Here is a 19356-nt window from a genome sequence, read left to right on the forward strand (position 1 = left end):
TGTTTTGATATAGCTTCATGAAGATGGGGAGAGAAATTTGGCTTTGTGATGATGTTCAGGGCCATTTGATCAGTGGTGCAGCAAGGGCCCTAAAGTACTGATTCTGTGTGGGTATTAGCTGTGATGTGGGTTTGAACTGGAGTTCTCAAGAGTAAATGCTACTCACTGTGATTTGATTCCATATTAGAAGGTCCAGGGGAGGGGCGGTGCAGGCCTGTCTTCATTTTCTATTTCCCAAAGCACTTAGCGTGGTGGCTTTCACAGGGTATTTAATCAGCGTTTGCAGAATAGGATATAGTAGGATAGCCTATGGAATGTAGGATACGATAGGTTAGGACAGCCTATAGAATACAGGACAGGATAGGATAGGATATAGAATATAAGATAGGAGAGGATAAACTAGTGGGTGGAGAAGGGAGGAAATAGAGTAGAGGAAAAACCAACATGAGGACAGTGGTATCCAGTTGACGATGAGTCTTCTGCTTCAGTTTCCTGCCTGGACCCCTCACTGTGCTCATTCTTGCAGGTCCATAGATACTTCAGAAGCTGAGAAGGTGCCAGGGTTTGTCTGCTTTATCTCTGCTGATGATGTTCCTGGGAGTAATATAACTGGAATTTGTAATGATGAAATGGTCTTTGCAAAGGATAAGGTATGTCTTGGGTTTTTTTAGATATGAAGTTAGTGGAAGGAGTGCTTGAGTTTTAACTTGTGCTCATTCCTCCAAGTCCCTAATCTTAAAAAGATTATACATTTGCACATACTGTGGCCATCATCTGATTGGCCAACATGCAGGGCAATCAGTACAGGGATGGAACCGGTCTGGTGGCTCTTTTAACTTTCACTTAGTGTTTACTGGTTAATTGTTGGCTGCTTATTGCACTTAGAAGGATGACTCCAGGCACCCAAAGTGGTACTAAAGAAAAACTAGTGGTTATTTTTTAAACTACCAATTAAATTCTTAAGGGGATAATAAGCTTCTTTATTAAAAGAAATAAAAATATGGTAAACAAATGAACCAGAATAGAAACCACAATACTGTCACTATGTATATTGAGAATTCACTTACATGAAAGTTCATCTATTGATTTCAACCATATATGGAGTTTTTACACACACACACACACACACACACACACACACACACACACATGTGCGTGCGCCAAAGTTTCCAAACTTTCAAGATGGCAGCGACCCCATATACTTATAGGATAGTTCTCAGAAAGTCACTTGACAGTTCTAATTCAGATGAAATGCAAATTGGAGATGAGTAGGTGTTGCTGAAGGGCATAGTCACTTTATTATTAATGTACAAGTAAAAGAGAGAATCAAAAACTACACCTATGAGACACAAGACTCCATCTGACAGAAAACAAATTGCTTTTACAAATTTCGAGAGCTTCTAAGACCACTAACCACTATGGTCAGTGAGAATTATTAGTTGTGTTAAACCACCAAAGCACCAATCACTTAAGTCAACAACTTAACTGGGTCTTCAAGAGATAACTATCAGAGACAGTATGGGTTTTTATTGTCAGTAACCTCATATTCTAAGGTGATGAGTTGGACAATTTCTTTTTTTTGGTTCATGTTTTGGGGGATATTTGGGAGAAAAATGCCTCTGAAGGAATGGAATCTTTAAGTAGTAAGAAAATGACAATCATCATTCTATAAATCTAGCAAAAAGCTGGTTTATTTATCAAGTCTGAGAACCAGAATTTGAGAACTACTGCTTCTGGGCATCTAGATGAAGTATACACCATAACTGCTGCCTTTGAGAAGCTTTTGGTGTAAATCTGGAAACAGAAAATAGAAGGGAGTGTGGTGGTAGAAAGGAAATGGAACCAGAAGTCAGGGCCTAAGATTTAGTCACGGTCTAGTAATAAGCCAAGGCGAGACTATGATTTTGCCTTCTGGGTCTGCATCTCTTCACCTGAAGAACAAGGGTTTTGGAGTGGATCTGAGTCAACAGATAGACTTCCTATTGCCATACCTCCCGTTCTGCTGCTCCTGGCTGATATGACTAATCAATTACCATGTTCTGTCCTGGGCAACTTCTCAACAAGCTGCCAGTAGTAAATCATGAAATTGGTCCCTGAGATAAAATGAATTTGTCATCATGATCGTAGTGATTTCCAAGTCCCGTTCTAGTTCCACTATTTCTAAACACTTATGAAGAAGCACATAATCCCAAACAGTAGGACAAAGACACAGAAAGACCCCAGGGCATTCCAGAAATGTCCCTTAAGGACACTGTGGGAGCAAGGACTTCCTTTGCCTTTTGGATATTACAAAATAATTTGCTTCATGAGGAGTGCATTATGTTCTTTAACAGTTTGGCTCTGTTCCCAGGTGACCTGCGTTGGGCACATCATTGGGGCTGTGGTCACCGATACCCGAGAACATGCACAGAGAGCTGCTCAAGCGGTGAAAATCACCTATGAAGATCTTCCAGCCATTATCACAATTGAGGTAACTGAGAAAGGACTGCATGGAGAGGGGTGAGCCCCCTGTCCCTTGAGGCACCTTTACTAGGATACTTTAGGGGGGATTTTCAGCAGCTGGTGTGATTTGATTAAACAAGTTTTTAAATCTCTTCCAGTCCTGGGATTGTGTGGTCTTCTGAAAACTTCCCCATCATGATCCCAGACTCAGTCCACTAGTGACCAAACTAGGTCCCTCCTTCCCAATGCCAGCTCCCATTGGTTCCTTGAGGGTCTCTTCTTTTCCTCAGATCCAAGGGTGTTCAACTATCTCTGAGGAAATGGGGGTATGTGACTCCTGGGCTGTATGCGAGCTTAGTTTAAGTCCGTGTAAGACGCCTGGTTCCAACAGCTTCTCTTCCCCCTAGTGGGAAATGATCTTCCTTCTCCTGAAGTTCCAATCACTGAAACATCTTTCTGGTCTTCAGGATGCTATTAAAAATGACTCCTTTTATGGGCCTGAGCTGATGATAGAGAAAGGAAGCCTCAGGAAGGGGTTTTCAGAAGCAGACAACATTGTTTCAGGTACAGCTGCACCATGCAGTTTTGGGGAATGGGCTAGCCCTGGTTTATGAATTAAATTCAAGAGCTGAAACTTGAGTTCTGGAGAAGGGGCGTGGAGTTTTAACAGAAGAGTCCGCCCAATGTTTGTAGCAAAATAGTAGACAGGTGACGAGAAAAGATCCTCCATCATTTAAAAAAGTTTTTTTAAATTTTTTATTTATTTTTGAGAGAGAAAGAGAGGAAGGGAGAGAGAGAGAGAGAGGACAAAAGTGGAGGAGAGGCAGAGAGAGAGGGAGACATAGAATCAGAAACAGGTTCCAGGCTCTGAGCTGTTAGCACAGAGCCTGACACATGGGCTCAAACTCACTGACTGGGATATCATGATCTGAGCTCAAGTCAGTCGCTTAACCAACTGAGCCACCCAGGCACCCCTAGACCCTCTGCCAATTAAATCTCTACCTCCTGTCTCTAGGCTACATATGCCTACATGGTTCTGAGGGGCTACGAGTGTGTTGAATTTGGAAGGCCACTGGGGGAATTAGTGGCTGCAGGTCCTGACCCTCTGTGTGGGCCTGCAGGGTACCTGTCTGCTTGCCACACCCCTTTGGGAATTGTTTCCTACACTGTCCATCTTGTATTGTTAAATCACTGGTGAGCCAACTCTCCAACTGGCCTGATACCTTCCATTCCAGAAGATCCTCTCATTTTTAGCTTTTCAGTTACATTTATTAATTCCTTTTTTTACCTTTCCCCCAATATTGATAGTCTTTAATTTCCACTGGCTGGAAAGTTAAAGAAAGCATTGTGCCTGATGCATTTTGGCATCATTCTGGTTTCTTTGTTGGGGTGGGGGCTTTGGCTCCCCTGGGTGGCTAAGACTCTGAGAGCCTTTTCACCCATGCTGGGAACCTGGAGCATACCTGCCTGTGAGCAGCTGGTTCCTGCCCGGGGCCCTGGGCAAGTGTGCTCTCCTTAAGGAAACTCCAGATCACCATGGGGGTCGCATTGCCTCCTCAGGCGAGTTGTACATTGGTGGCCAGGAGCACTTCTATCTGGAGACTCATTGCACCATCGCTGTCCCCAAAGGCGAGGCAGGGGAGATGGAGCTCTTTGCGTCTACACAGAACACCATGAAGACCCAGGTAGGTGTTCTGGGGAGTCAGCTCCAGGGCCTGGAGAGGGCACTGGGGAGCATCTGGAAGACTAGGAGTTGGCGATATGGGACGTGGGAAGAGGGAGATCCCGGCTGGTCCAGTAGGGGATTTGAGGTTAGGGGTCCTGAGCCAGACCCTGTCAACCAACAAGCCGGTGTCACTGAGTTGTTATGGAACCTTTCTTGGTGTCCTCATCCATAAAATTGGCTCGGTAGGGTGTTATTATGATTAGATGTTTACTACCATAGTAGTGCCTAATAAGTGTTGGCTTTTATTATTCCAGTGAGATATGCCCTTGGTCAAATCATAGCCCATCTCAGTCTCCTCATCTGTAAAGTTGGGCGATGGATTTAGTGAGAGCCACACAGAATGCTAAATTATCTGTGGCAGCTCAAATATTCTTCATTTCTCTATTGCTGGTAAGGCGACAGTGGTGGCCGGCAGTTTTGGCAGCTGGTCCAGCGCCCACAACTCACCCGTTCCTGGCTAAATGGAATGAACTTTGGCTCTGAAAGTCTGCTGTGTGCAGCTCTCACCCCATTAGTTAGAAATAAATGTCTGAATTCAGTCTGCAGTGACTAATGAATGTTTGACTCCAGCACCTTGAGCTCATGGGCTGCCTGGGGAGGTGAGGGGGATTCCAGAATCAAGGAATTTCAGAGTTCATAGCAGTAATTAGCCTTGTGGATGTCTGGCAGACTCTAGATGAGGCTGAAGTAAGTCCAGATGACGTGTTCAGTGAAAGAAATTTTTCTTTTGTCCACAGAGCTTTGTTGCAAACATGTTGGGGGTTCCAGCAAACCGGATTTTGGTCCGGGTGAAGAGAATGGGAGGGGGCTTTGGAGGGAAAGAGACGCGGAGCACTGTGGTGTCCACGGCAGTGGCCCTGGCTGCATACAAGTGAGTCTTCCTAGCCAGTTCAGGGAAGGAGACTAAGGTGGACTCTGCCAGGAAGGCTTTCTGGATTTTTCTCTTTTAGAAGTAGATTCCCCTTACTCTGAATTTTCATAGCCTTCTGTTTTTAGGACTCTTGGGCATCTGGGGGAGGGTGACACCACCTGTTTCTTTGTGTTTGATGCATGGGTCCATGTTTTGTCTCCCCTGGCTGGCTGTGAGGGCTCTAAAGGCAAGGGCACTCATCATATCCTTATATTCCCCATGTGTCCAGCACAGTAACTAGACAGCAAAGCAGCCCTGCCCCGGGTCTGCTTGGGTGCCAGGTGGAAAAAGAAGTCTCTAGGCTGTTTTCATCCCTGAAACCCAAGGATGGGGCTGTTGTAGAGGCTCCCAGTGTTCTAACCCTCTGATGCTTCCCTTTAGGACTGGCCGCCCTGTGCGCTGCATGCTGGATCGTGATGAGGACATGCTGATAACTGGTGGCAGACACCCCTTCTTGGCCAGATACAAGGTTCTATATGTCGGGAGCTATGCTGGGGGCAGGAGGGGAAGTGCCATCTCACTGGGAAACCCAGAGATCCCAGCTATCCTGGGATGTACTCTTAATATTTTCCATGACTACCTGTAGAAGTTCAAAGAAGAAATAGCAATGAGAAAAATTTCAACTGGCCAACAGCAACATATAGGGGTGAAGCTGGTGGCCACCACCCGAGTGAGGGTGCAATGTGGTGTTTACGCTTTTCGTGAATTTTGTCTGGCCCATATCAAGTTTTTCTCCACTCAGGCTCAGAAGTATGATTTTTCAGCAGCCCTGGGGTAAATCCATCCTGCAGAATGACTTAATGTCAATATGTTCACAGCCTGATATAAAAACCAGATGACTACTTAGTAATTTACAGTGAGAAATAAAAGTGCCAGGTTGTTAGGGAGAGGACCTGCTCCATATGTAGCAGTCCCTTTTCTGAGCGTCTGTGGATGACCATGCATCCCGTCCCTCTAAACACCAGTATAACCTGACCGATTCCAGTCAGGGAGCCCTTTCTCTCCATGATCTGGCTTTGAACATTCCCCTTTGGCCTCTTGTCATTTTGTTTCATGGTTGAACTTCCCCACAGGGATGATATTTCCCTTATTCCCAAAATCTTGTGGTCCCGAAGAAGGTCGCAGGTCCTCACTTATGAAATGGACTGTAAAATTTTTCTCATGGCTATGTAAGGTCAGGGATATGAAAGCACATTCCTGTTTGTTCTGGCTTGCTGGTCAAAAGGTGTGGGGTGCCTGTCTGGTGTCTCTCTGTTTCTCTTCCCAGCTTTCCCCTCTCTGCCCCCTCAGTCCCTCTCATAGAACCAGAGGCAGTGTAGGTAGAAGGAAGGGGGAGCATGGGGAGGGGGTGTGTCCCGGGTCCAGGACCCATGGAACATCACTGGAGAGATGTTAGCTTCCTCTCTGCTCAACATGGTAAGCTCTGGTAACCTTGTTTTTATGGTGTGATGTCCTGTTCTCTTTCCTTCTGCTCAGTAGCATCAGTGGGAGGGGATGACTAGGGATAGGCAGAGGAAGGGGACTGTTGAGAAATCACCCTCCTTTGTGTCAGGTTGGCTTCATGAAGACCGGGAAGGTGGTGGCTCTGAAGGTGGAGCACTACAGCAATGCAGGGAACACCATGGATCTCTCCCAGAGTGTGAGTAGGATGCACCCCTACATGTTGGGGGTGACTGGGAGATCAAGGGCGGGCCCCACAGCCACACAGACACAGGCCTCCTCACTTAGTGCCTGTGACTATTATAGCAGCCTCCCCATTGGTGCCCACCTTCAGGATTTCCACCCTTGATTAATCTCCAAAAAAAAAAGATAAACCTATTACTTTAATCATTGGAAATTCTTCCTTTGGGGTGTTGGGGTGGCTCAGTCAGTTAAGCATCATTGGATTTCAGCTCAGGTCATGATCTCATGGTCTGAGATTGAATCCTGTGTTAAATAAATAAATACATACATACATACATATGTAAATATATAAATGAAATCCTTCCATATTATTCAAGATATTTTGCCAAGCAAGGAAAGTCAGTTACAAATCTTTATGCAGAGTATGGTGGCATTGTGTGTGTATGTAAATTGAAAACATACCTCTATAATACATATGTATGTATTATATGTGTATGTTTTATAGATATAATGATGTGCATGGAAAATTCCAAAAAGAATTTACACTAAACAATGGTTGGATGGAAGGAAGGGGGGACTCCGTGTCATTTTCTGTGTAACACATTTTTGTGATGTTTGAATTTTAAGTGATAAATTTATTCTTCTTTTTTCTTTTTATGGCAACGGTTTCACTGAAATATACAATTTAATGGTTTTTAGTAAATTTAAAGAATCATGTTACTATTATTGTAATGTAGGTTTTGAACATTTCCATCACCTGAAAGTGATCTCTTCCAGTCACTCCTATTCTCACCCCCTGCCCAGTCCAGACATCCACCAACCTACTTTCTGTCTTTATAGATTTTCCTTTTATATTTTATTCATATAAATAGACTCATATACTATTGAATCTTTTGTATTTGGCTTTTATCCCCCTCAGGATTGATTATTTATTTATTTGTTGGTTTGTTTATTTATTTATTTATTTATTTAAAGTTTTATTTATCTAAGTGATCTCTACACCCAGTGCAGGGCTCAAACTCACAACCCAGAGATCAAGATTTGCATGCTCTTCTGACTGAGCTAGCCAGGTGTCCCTCAGAAAAATGTTTTTGGATTCATTAGTCCTTCATTCTTTTCTGTTGATAATATTTCATTATACGAATAGACCATATTTTGTTTTCTACTCACCACTTAAGAGACATTTGAGTTGTTCCCATTTTTAGCTTTTATGGATAAGGCTACTTTGAACATCATCATACTAGTCTAGGGTAGACATGAAATTTTGTTCATTTTTGTTAACTTTTTGTTAATTTTGAAAACTAACAGTTACGTTTGAGGTACTACTTTTCTTATATTGTTAAAAAATGTTAATTTTATAACCATACCAGTTACAAATGCATAGGTTCTTCTTGTAAAAGTAAGTCAAACATTTCAGGGAAAACAGAAGTTCCCATTAGTCCCCAATCCCTATGCTACTCCTCTTTGCTAGGGGCTAACCGGCTCGATTAGAAAACTTCACACTTCAGATGTAGTATAAAAACTGCTCAAAAAAAAAAAAAACCCACCACACTTAGTAGTCTCACCACTTACAACATGTGCCTTTTGGTGCTGTAGGAAAAATCAGGTTGAAAAAGGTACAGTGCTTGTCACCAAAGATCTTAGAAGCTTTTAAATTCAATCCAGCAAACATTTATGTTGCCTAGGGTGGCAACATAAAGAAGAATATATGGCATTGTTTCTGCCTCCGGCAAGTTCATGGTATGGTGGGGAGACAGGTAATAAAAGACAAACTAAAATAGAAGTATGAGTTAGAGAGGGTGCTAAGGGAAAGCAAAAATGGAATTAATTGAGACATACTAAAATCATCTAAAATGGCTAAGACTAAAATAATCAAAGGCACAAAATGCAGCCTGTGGGAGAGAGAGAGTTTACATGGGGAAGTAAACCAAACCCAAAATGAAACAAACAAATAAAAGCTACCATTGATCTCATCAGAGAGATGAGTTATTATATGTTCAAGAAAGAATAGGATGCCATAAACATGGAGCAGTTGGAGAATAAAAATGAACTCTGGTGAATTAAAACTCTGAAAGCAAAAGGGTTGAAAGAATCTTCAGCAAATCTCCCTAGAAAAAGGAAAAATACAGAAAAATAGGAAAGAAAGTACAACAAAATTCAAGGACTAGTCCAGGAAACCCAAATAATAGAAGTTTCAGAGAGAAAGAATGGAAACTAGAGCAGAGGAAATGATCAAGAAGTAACTCAAGAAATCACCCCAAACGAATGGGCATACAGTTTAAGATTAAAAGAGCCCATCTAGTAACAAGCACGATGAAGGAATGCTGAATTACATCGCTGTGAATTGTAGAAACCTGGAGATAAAGATTTTACAACTTGCCGGGAGGAGAAAAACACAAGTATTTCCAAGAAGTGGAAGGACATTGATTGGATTTGTCTATACTGGAGAGCTCCAATGCACTGCTAAAAAGCCTTCAGAATGCTGAGGGAAACTGGAAAACCTCAATCCAACCCAGAATCCTATATATGTCCAAATTATTAATCAAGGGGTAGAGTACAAGAAAGACAATTCAGATTTGCAAGTTTCAAAAATGTACCCCATGAAGTATTTGACTCTTTATTTCCCATACAACTTCAATGGGAAAAGAAACTACTTTAAAAACAATTCAGGGGCACCTGGGTGGCTCAGTTGGTTAAGCATTCAACTTCGGCTTAAGTCACAATCTTAGGGTTTGTGAGTTTGCTCCCCGCATGGGGCTCTGTGCTGAAGCTCAGAGCCTGGAGCCTGCTTCAGATTCTCAGTCTCCCTCTCTATCTGCCCCTCCCCAACTTGTGCTCTATCTCTCTCTCTCACTCAAAAAAATAAACAAACATTAAACAAAATTAAAAGTAAGTCACAAAATCACCTATTTTTTTCATAGAGGCAGGTGACCAGTCCTAACTGGGGAGTCTGGGAAGGGCTTCCCCAGGGAGGTGCTGAATGAGGATGTTAGTAGGTGGGTAAGGTGAGGGGTGGGGGACATGTCAGGTGAGAGGAAAATGTAGTCAGAAGAGAGGATAAAAAATATATTGGGGAAAAGTCGTAAAGAGTCTTAAGTTCCTTGCTGAAATATGTATGGACTTTACTCCAAAGAGAATAAGTGTCATTTTTAAGGAAGAGTTTGACCTGAAATGAACTTATATTTTAGTTTGAGGCAGAGATTAGAGGAGGGAAAGACACAGAGGTCAGGAGTCCAGTAAGGAGGCTGTTGCAGGACCAGGGAAGAAATAATTTGGGCCCGAGGAGGGGCAGTGACCAGTGGGACTGGGAAAGGCAAGGATAGGTGCAAGCCTCAACATCTCTTTTTTGAGGAGCCAATGAAATCAGTTCACTGCTCTCTCCCATTTTGGTTTCCTCTGCTTCAGATAATGGAACAAGCCTTATTCCACATGGACAACTGTTATAACATCCCCAACATCCGGGGCACTGGGCGGTTGTGTAAGACCAACCTACCCTCCAACACGGCCTTCAGGGGCTTTGGGGGGCCCCAAGGAATGCTCATTGCCGAATATTGGATGAGTGAAGTCGCAGTGACCTGTGGGATGCCAGCAGAGGAAGTAAGCTGGGAGTTTGGTGGCCCAGGTTAACCTACTTTCAGGAGACAGTGGCTTTGTGTCTTGGGCATCTCCCATGGGGGCAGAGGAGAGGGGTTGGAACCTTGACTTTAGGTTGTGTCCGTTCATCTCTTGCCACCAACAAGGCCTCCGTGTCTCTCTCCTTGCAAAGGTGCGAAGGATAAACATGTATAAGGAAGGCGACCTGACCCACTTCAACCAGAAGCTTGAGGGGTTCACCTTGTCCAGGTGCTGGGATGAATGCCTAGCAAGCTCTCAGTATCATGCCCGGAAGAGAGAGGTTGACAAGTTCAACAAGTAAGCACCGGGAGGGGAGGAGTCTGATATTCTGGCATTGTCTTGGGTTTCATATTCTACAGCCTATTTGCCAAACTCTGACTACCAAGCTAGGAAGGTGCTTGAGGGTGCTGAGTCTGCTGACCCACCCACAGCCATCTCTTTAAGATACTCAAATGATGATCAGCCTGGGGGCAGATGGGAATATACAGCGTGCACTCAGTATCTTAACCCATCAATATGGTTCATCTTTACACACTCCTCTGCCGCAGGGGCACACCAGCCTAGGACTAAGAACACCGCAGTTATACAGCGGCCTCTAACATGAACCTATCACTGTGACCTTACAGTCACTCCATCTTCTTGGGCCCCAGTTTCAATGTCTGCAAAGTGGGGGTAATGACACTGGCTCTCTTTCCTCACTGAGTTGCCCAGGAAACCAAATAGAAAGCACAGAGAAGGTGTTAGCGACTGCTATCATCAATGAGTGCCAACAGTTCATCCTTGGGACAGTTACACTCCAAGATCACTAGGGCACCCTGACTCTGTCAGAGCTCCATTCTGGGAGGAAGTGATGATACCTTCAAGTGTAGACCCTCAGGGTTGGGCCCTCCTTCAGCGCAGCTGAAGAACACAAACTCCACCCCTTTGTCATTTGGTTTACCCAACCGGGGCACAACTCAGTCATGATAAGTACCGTGTGGGCAGCTCCAAGGATGCCTTGTTCCAACTTTACAAAGCCGTTGACTGAAGCTACATCTGAATGGACACAAACATGATAGAAAAGGTTCTATGAGAATCTTCCTTTTTTTCTCCAGGGAGAATTGTTGGAAGAAGAGAGGATTGTCTATAATTCCTACCAAGTTTGGAATAAGCTTCACTCTTCCTTTTCTGAATCAGGTAATTGCTTTATATAATTCTGTCCATCTCCACTGGGCTGGGGCCCAATTTCCCCCTTTGTCTGCAGTATCACATGGGAAAGGCCATTGTTGCTGGTAACAGAGCAGAGTGGAGGGGCTTTCTGCTATTTAAATGGACTTGAACTTGCATATCCCTATTTGTCCAGAATGTCACAGGTCAGTGAGGGCAGCATGGGACTCAAGAGATCTGGGGTCCTGACTGAAGGGTTACAGACAGCTACTCTGCCTTTCTGATCCTATCACTTCATCTGAGAGTGAACACAAGGACATTTGACCTCCTTCCCTCTGAGGAAGATACAGAGAGAGAGAGAGAGATAGGAAAATTTTTGCAAACTGTTGAAGGGCTACAAAATTAAATCACAAGATTCATGCTGCTTTCAGTCTGAGGCCTTAATCCAAAATGCTGCTTCTGGTTTTCTTTCTCCTGGGCTCTGGTACCATTGGCCCCAAGCATCAAGCTGAGTTAGGATTTACCGAATTTTATGTTTGGAATCCTCTTCCTGTAGGGAGGAGCCCTGATTCATGTGTACACAGATGGCTCTGTGCTGCTGACCCATGGAGGCGCTGAGATGGGCCAAGGCCTTCACACCAAGATGGTCCAGGTGAGCAGTCTGGAGACTGGGAGTTCTCTGTGACATCATGGCATCCATGTGAGGGAGGATGCTCTGAGAAGCTGAGCGGTGGCACACATCCGAAGTGGAAGCAGGCCTCAGTTCTGGTTGGTCCTGGCTCTGCTGCCCATTTACATGTGACCTCGGGCAAGTCTTCTCCCCTCTCCGCCTCTGTTTCTTCATCTGTGCAAAGTGGCTGGCCAGATGACCACTCAGGTCACTTCCATTACCAACATTCTAGGGACCTGTGATTGTGTTGGTTTATACATTTCTTACAAGGAGCTTCTGGGGAGTAATCTGAAATGGCCCCTGTATTAGAGGGCCCCGAGAAACAGGATAAAGAGGCCCATTGGCAGATCACAGTTTTAATAAGCAAAGGGAACTTACATAAGAGACTTGCCTTGGGTGGCAGTGAGACAAATGGATCTCCAACCCGCCCACTAAATCTTAGTAGTTTATATAGGGAGAGGGTTTGGTCAACTGGATTTAAGCAACGTACTATGCAGGTGTTCTCAACTTCCCCCAGCATCTTGAGACTGTGTCCTAGAAGCAGTCACTGGGAGCTGGAAAGGCAAGCAGAACCCACCTTCCAAGGACAGGGGAAGTGGTGAGGAGCCTCAGATCCTTTGAGTCCATCCAGCTCATGGGTCAATAGGTGGTCACATTAAAAAAAAAAACTGTTTATTTATTTTGAGAGAGATAGAGCATGAGCAGGAGCGGGGGAAAGAGAGAGAGGAAGAGAGGATTCTGCACTGTTAGCATGCAGAGCTTGACTCAGGGCTTGAACTCATGAACGGTGAGATCATGACCTGCGCTGAAACCAAGAGTTGGATGCTTAACCGATGGAGCCCCTTGAGGAGCCCTCTGGTGATAACATAGTTTTGGTGACCTTCCCTAACAGTGTGCAAGTGGGCGTGTTGTGTGTATAAAGGTAGGTGGTTTCCACCACAGAGAGGAGCTAGGACATTGGAACTGGATTAGTCGGAAAACCTGCTTAGCACGTGGACTGGCCAAATTGGAGTTTTAAGACAGCCAAAGTTAGCTTTAAAAAGCTCTGTTACTACACATGGATGGACCTTGAGGGTGTTATGCTGAGTGAAACAAGTCAGGCATAGAAGGACATATACCATATGTTTGCACATATAGGAGGAACAGGAGGAACTTAACGGAGGACCATGGGGGAGCAGAAGGGGGGAAATAGTGGGGGAGAGGGAGAGAGGTGAACCATGGGAGACTCTTGAATGCTGAGAACAAACTGAGGACTGGTGGGTGGTGGTGGGGGGAAGGGGGGTAAAGGGAATGGAGGAGGGCACTTGTGGGGATGAGCACTGTGTGTTATATGGAAACCAACTTGACAATTAACTATTTGTACAAAAAAAAAAACACTGTTAGTCACCATTAAGTTTATGAAATTTTCTTATGCAACAAAATCACTCCATAAAGTTCTGCTTCACATTGAGACAGATTTAAGAACATCCCAGTCTCGATAGGATTATAGCTTATAAAATTATTTTATTGCCTGTAATGGTGAACCTGAAACTGTCTTGCGGAGAAGGCAGCCAAAACCCACGCTAACCCCTCCCTGAGAGAGCGATGTTGTCTCTTTTCCTAGGTGGCCAGCAGAGCACTGAAAATCCCCACGTCTAAGATTTACATCAGCGAGACAAGCACGAACACCGTGCCTAACACCTCTCCCACAGCTGCTTCCGTCAGCACCGATCTCAATGGACAGGCTGTCTATGTAAGGAGCCTGGGAGCCAGCAGAGCCAAGGGCCAGCCAAGGGCTTTGGGCTCATAGAGCTCCGTGGGTTGGGACTGGAATGGTCCTTGTAGGCTCTTTGGCTGTGGCCATGTCTTCGGCTGTCTTATCCAAGAGAATGCTGTTCCTCCCAACACCAAGCTGAAAGAGAGGCCTAAAAGCCACAGTCACTTCCATCAAAGCCACGAAGGATGAGTGTAGGGTGGGGAGAAGATTTGGAAAGTCACGGGGAGGGGGGGCATTCTGTAAAGATATACTTCCCAGTGTTAGAAGTGGCCGCATGACTATGGACTGAAATTGGAAATCGATTTTGGAGTTGGCCAGGTCAGACCCACTTCTCTTTCCACGTAGCGGATGTAATTAACAAAGGAGTTTGATGGGAGAAGTCACCTCCTTTGGGATTCCTCAAATATTTCATCTTCTGTAGCCTAAGAACCACGTGTTCTCCCAGCAAGGGCCAATGCCAGTTCCTTTGGCAGGGTCCTGGCGTGAAAGCCACCGCAGTCATTCCTAAGAGGGTGACCAGACTATTTGAATGGCATCCTGGCCACAGCATTACATGGAGGTGGCCTTGCTGAGGCCCTGGGGGTTTTGCCTGGGCCAGGAAATACAGAACATTAATATGTCTGGTGTGTGGGGATGTGTTCTCAGGAAGCTTGTCAGACCATCTTGAAAAGGCTGGAACCCTTCAAGAGAAAGAATCCAAGTGGCTCCTGGGAAGACTGGGTAAGTCAGAGCTGATCCAAGTTGCTTTTGAAGAGGAGAGAAATTAAAGTTGGGCTCTCTGTCCATGCCACAGCAGGAATAGGTCACGATCTAGTCACGCAGGCAGAGAAGCTGAGGTGGTCATGTGGTTTCACAGGACAAGTAAAGGCTCCATCTTGCTGGTCTCCTTTCTCTATGGCTTTCATAGTGGAGGGAAGGCACTTGAGGAAAACTTCTGAGCCAGAATCTTGACAACCCCATGGAGACTGGGGGTTTGGCTGCCCTGAGCCTGAGAAGGCACAGAGACCACTGAATGTGCCTGACTTGGGTCTGGGTCCATACCTCGTCGGTCCTCAGGCTTGATGAGCCTGGGTTTTTTCACACCTGCTCACAGAGGGCTGCTTAGCAGCACTTCCCCTTATTCAGCTCTGGAGTCCGGGTCCACTGAGGCTGCATCTGTGAAGGAGTGAGGAAAGAGACATTACCCAAGAGTTTATCTCTTTCCTGTGAATTTAGAAGTGGCAGGCAAGCACTCATCACAAGAATGAGCCCAGTTCTCTGGTTTCTGGTTTGGAGGCCTGTGTGTTGGGAACCCTCAGAGGGAAGCAGCAAGAATGTCCCTCCCGGGTGGGGAGGGGCTTTGTCTCTTCCAACAAGCAGACATCTCAGTGGCAGCCCTGCTTTCCCATCTCCCAGAGCTGGGGTGGGAAAAGTGAGCACAGTGGGAACATGGAAAATGAGCCCACACGTGACCCAGCTCAGATTGTACGAGTCTCCCTCAGTGGACTCAAAGAAAATAAGTTATTTCTCTCAGACCCACTCACCTTACTGTGCCTCACATGACCTCTAATCCCTTCCCACGCTCACAGATACCGCACACATAAACGCCACATGAATGTAGGTTGATTTTGGTAGTTTGGATTTTAGCATGGAGACATGGAGAGACAAACCTGGGCTGGTCGTTGAGGGAAGAAAAGGACTGGGACAGATGCAGTGCAGGAGCCACATGAATGGAGGTGTAGAGGTGTGGGAACATGGAAGGGCTGGGAGAGCGCTGACAAGTGAGGTTGGCTGGCATGGCAATGTGTGTGCAACATAAAGCCAGAGAGAGGATTGGGGTCCTTAATGTCAACTATTGGCTCTATGGACAATGGGGAGTCAGCAAAAGTTCTAGAGTAGGAGGGTGCTGTGGGCAGTGTGGTATGTTAAGATGCTCACTCTGCTTCAGATTCTGTGTATCCCTCTCTCTCTGCCCTGCCCCCACTCATGCTGTTTCTCTCTATATCAATAATAATAAACATTAAAAATTAAAAAAAAAAAGCTCACTGTGGTTGGGTTGGGCCACTGGCAGGGTGGGAAGGCTACTTGATGGGGGGAGACCAGCTAAGAGGCTATTGTAGCACCCCAGGCTTCCAGTGGCAAGGACCCAGTGCAGGGGAGAGCACAGTGCAATCACCCAGTGCAGTGAGAACGTGAGGCAAGGTGTGGAAGTGAGGGTCACTGGTACAAACAGTTGGTCAGCTTCCAGAGGAGGAGGGTGAACTCATGAAACCTTAGCGTTGCGTCAGGGATCCTGGCAACCCTGCTGAGCCCTTCTGGTCTATTTCCTCTCCTCAGGTCATGGCTGCCTACCAGGACGCAGTGAGCTTGTCTGCTACTGGGTTTTATAAGTAAGTACAGTGCTGCACTCACCTACCTCACAAGTTGTGGTCATCCTAACCTCTGAAGTCCCCTCCAATACCAAAGGCTCTCAGCCTTTGGTCAGGAGAGAGCAGTCCCATCAAGACTCTTACGTCTTCAATGGACTTCTGTTAATTTCAATGTAAAGACGCTCTAAAATGCATGGCATCGCCAAACTGTGTGTCAACAAGGCAAAAGCATAAGCTACTATTAATAGAAGACCTACATTCTGGTTCTGGTCTTAAAGCCTACCATTCCATTTGGAGAGATGAGGGGTTCTCTGTGAGATCGTTTCCTCATTTATGACGTGATGGGACCATCTCTCCCTCAGCATTCCCCTAGACCCAGCCCTGTCTGCTGTGTGGAGTTGCCCTTGTGTGTTGCTCTGCTGTATGGAGGCTTTCCTTCAAAAGAAAGAGAGGAGGATTTAGAACACGTGGTCTCCTAAAAAGTGCAGAGCTCAATGGAACTTAACGTGAGATTTGGAAAAGAGCACACACCTTCTACTACTTTGAAATCCAATAGCAAGGGAAGAGGGCAAGATGGCGGAGAAGTAGGGAACTCCACACATTGAACTCGCTCCCATAATTCACACAGAGAAGGCCTGAAGCCATAGGAACCCTTGCAGAATCCAGGAGTTGGGAGGAAAAGGAGACAGAGTCCACTGAGAAAACCTTCTAGTGTGAGTGAGAACTGGGGAAGATAAAATCGGGCTGGGACTAGAGACACAACGGATGGGGGCAGTTCCCCTCCAGGGAAGTTTGGAGGGGAAAGAGAGTGGCTGAAACTGCTTAAGACACTGTCCTTGTCGCTGAGGAACAGAAAAATGTCTCTCTCGTGCAGGAAGATGAGCTGATCCAGGACCATGAAAGAAGAGTTCGAGAGCTCAGCAAAATAATCAAACAGAACAATATCTGTATCATTAGAATCCCCGAAGAGGAAGAGAAAGGGAAGGGTGCTGAAGGAGTCCTGGAACAAATTATAGCAGAGAACTTCCCACCTGGGGAGGGAAGTAGATGTTGAAATTCAAGAGGCACAGAGAACACCCCTCAGATGATTTTGAATCGATCTTCTGCATGACATATCATAGTAAAAATGGCAAAATATAAGGACAAAGAGAATTTTGAAAGCAACTAGGGAGAAAAGGGCCCTAACATACAAAGGAAAACCTATCAGAGTGGTCACAGAACTATCTACTGAAACTTGGCAGGCGAGAAAGGAATTTCAGGAGATCTTCAATGCAATGAACAGAAAAAATATGCAGCCAAGAATCCTCTATCCAGCAAAACTCTCATTCAGAATAGAAGGAGAGATAAAAGTCTTTCCAAATAAACAAAATTGAAAGAATTTGTTACCACTAAACCAGCTCTACAAGAAATCCTGAGGGGGATACTCTGAGGGAAATGTGGCAAGGAACACAAGATACCAGAGACACCACCACAAGCATGAATCCCTCAAATGACACAATGACTCTAAACCCATATATTTCAGTAATAACACTGAATGTAAAAGGACTAAATGCCCCAATCAAAACACATAGTGTAGCAGAATGGATAAGAAAAACAAAATCCATCTATTTGCTGTCTACAAGAAACTCATTTAGACAGAGGACAACCTCAGATTGAAAGTAAGGAGATGGAGAAATATCTATCATGCTACAGGAAGTAAAAAAGGAGCTGCAGAAGCTATACTTATATCAGACAAACTTGACTTTAAAGTAAAGACCGTAACAAGGGATGAAGAAGGGCGTTATATAATAATTAAAGGGTCTCTCCATCAGGAAGAGCTAACAATTACAAATGTCGATGCGCCAAATATGGAAGCACCTAAATACATAAAACAATTAATCACAGACAGTCTTATCGATAAGAACGTGCTAATAGCAGGGGACTATAATACTCCACTTACAGCAATGGACAGATCAATTAGAAAATCAATAAAGACACAATGGACTTAAATGACACATTGGACCCGATGGATTTGACAGATATATTTAGAACTCTACATCCTGAGGCTATGGAATTCCCATTCTTCTCAAGTGCGCATGGCATATTCTCCAAGATAGATCACAGACTGGGACATAAAACAGCCCTCAATAAATATAAAAGAATTGAGATCATACCATGCACACTTTCAGATCAAAATGCTATGAAATTCAAAATCAATCACAGGAAAAAGTCTGGAAAACCCCCCAAAACATGGAGTCTAAAGAACACCCTACTAAGGATAGAATGGGCCAATCAGGCAATTGGAAAAGACATTTAAAAATATATGGAAACAAATGAAAATGAGAATACCACAATCCAAACCCTATGGGATGGGGCGAAAGCAGTCCTAAGAGGAAAGTATATTGCACTCCAGGTTTATTCCAAGAAATTAAAAAGTGTAAGTGCAAAATCTAACAGCTCACCTAAAGCAACTAGAGGGAGAGCAACAAGAGCACCCCAAACCCAGTAGAAGAAGAGAAATGATAAAAATCGGGGCAGAAATAAACAATATAGAAACCAAAGAAACAGTTGAACAGATCAATAAAACCAAGAATAGTTTTTTTTGAAAAAATAAACAAAATTGACAAACCTCTAGCCAGGCTTCTCAAAAAGAAAAGAGAGAGCACCCAAATAGACAAAATCATGAATGAAAACAGACTGATTACAACCAACCCCTCAGAAATACGAGCAATTATCAGGAAATACTATGAAAAACTATCTGCCAACAAACTGGACAACTTAGAAGAGATGGACAAATTCCTAAACACACACTCACTACCAAAATTCACACGGGAAAAGATAGAAAACCTGAACAGACCCATAACAACTGAAAATCGAATCAGTTATCAAAAATCTCCCAACAAATAAGAGCCCCGGGCCAGATATCTTCTCTGGGGAATTCTACCAGACATTTCAAACAGAATTAATACCCATTGTTCTCAAAATATTAAAAAAAAATAGAAATCGAAGGGAAACTTCCGGACTCATTTTATGAAGCCAGCATCACTCTGATTCCCAAGCCAGACAGAGACTCAGCAAAAAAGGAGAACTACAGGCCAATATCCTTGATGAATACAGATGCAAAAATCCTAAACAAGCTCA

The 19356-nt window shown here is 44.6% G+C and overlaps 1 protein-coding gene across 1 annotated transcript in view; it reads left to right on the plus strand.

The window, feature by feature from the left end:
- Positions 1 to 470: 470 nt before the first annotated feature.
- Positions 471 to 19356, plus strand: part of XDH (xanthine dehydrogenase) — a 25787-nt gene continuing 6901 nt past the window's right edge. Inside the window, exons 1-14 of the mRNA XM_077774113.1 lie at positions 471 to 650; positions 2351 to 2470; positions 2910 to 3006; positions 4003 to 4127; positions 4906 to 5039; positions 5460 to 5547; positions 6631 to 6717; positions 10107 to 10298; positions 10468 to 10613; positions 11411 to 11492; positions 12019 to 12114; positions 13736 to 13864; positions 14534 to 14608; positions 16205 to 16257. Coding sequence (XP_077630239.1) covers positions 471 to 650; positions 2351 to 2470; positions 2910 to 3006; positions 4003 to 4127; positions 4906 to 5039; positions 5460 to 5547; positions 6631 to 6717; positions 10107 to 10298; positions 10468 to 10613; positions 11411 to 11492; positions 12019 to 12114; positions 13736 to 13864; positions 14534 to 14608; positions 16205 to 16257 — 1604 coding nt within the window. The remainder of the gene's footprint in view (positions 651 to 2350; positions 2471 to 2909; positions 3007 to 4002; positions 4128 to 4905; positions 5040 to 5459; positions 5548 to 6630; positions 6718 to 10106; positions 10299 to 10467; positions 10614 to 11410; positions 11493 to 12018; positions 12115 to 13735; positions 13865 to 14533; positions 14609 to 16204; positions 16258 to 19356) is intronic.

This window comes from Crocuta crocuta, unplaced genomic scaffold (assembly GCF_008692635.1).
Source record: "Crocuta crocuta isolate KB4526 unplaced genomic scaffold, BGI_CrCroc_1.0 scaffold246, whole genome shotgun sequence".
In the NCBI taxonomy this organism is placed as follows: Eukaryota; Metazoa; Chordata; class Mammalia; order Carnivora; family Hyaenidae; genus Crocuta; species Crocuta crocuta.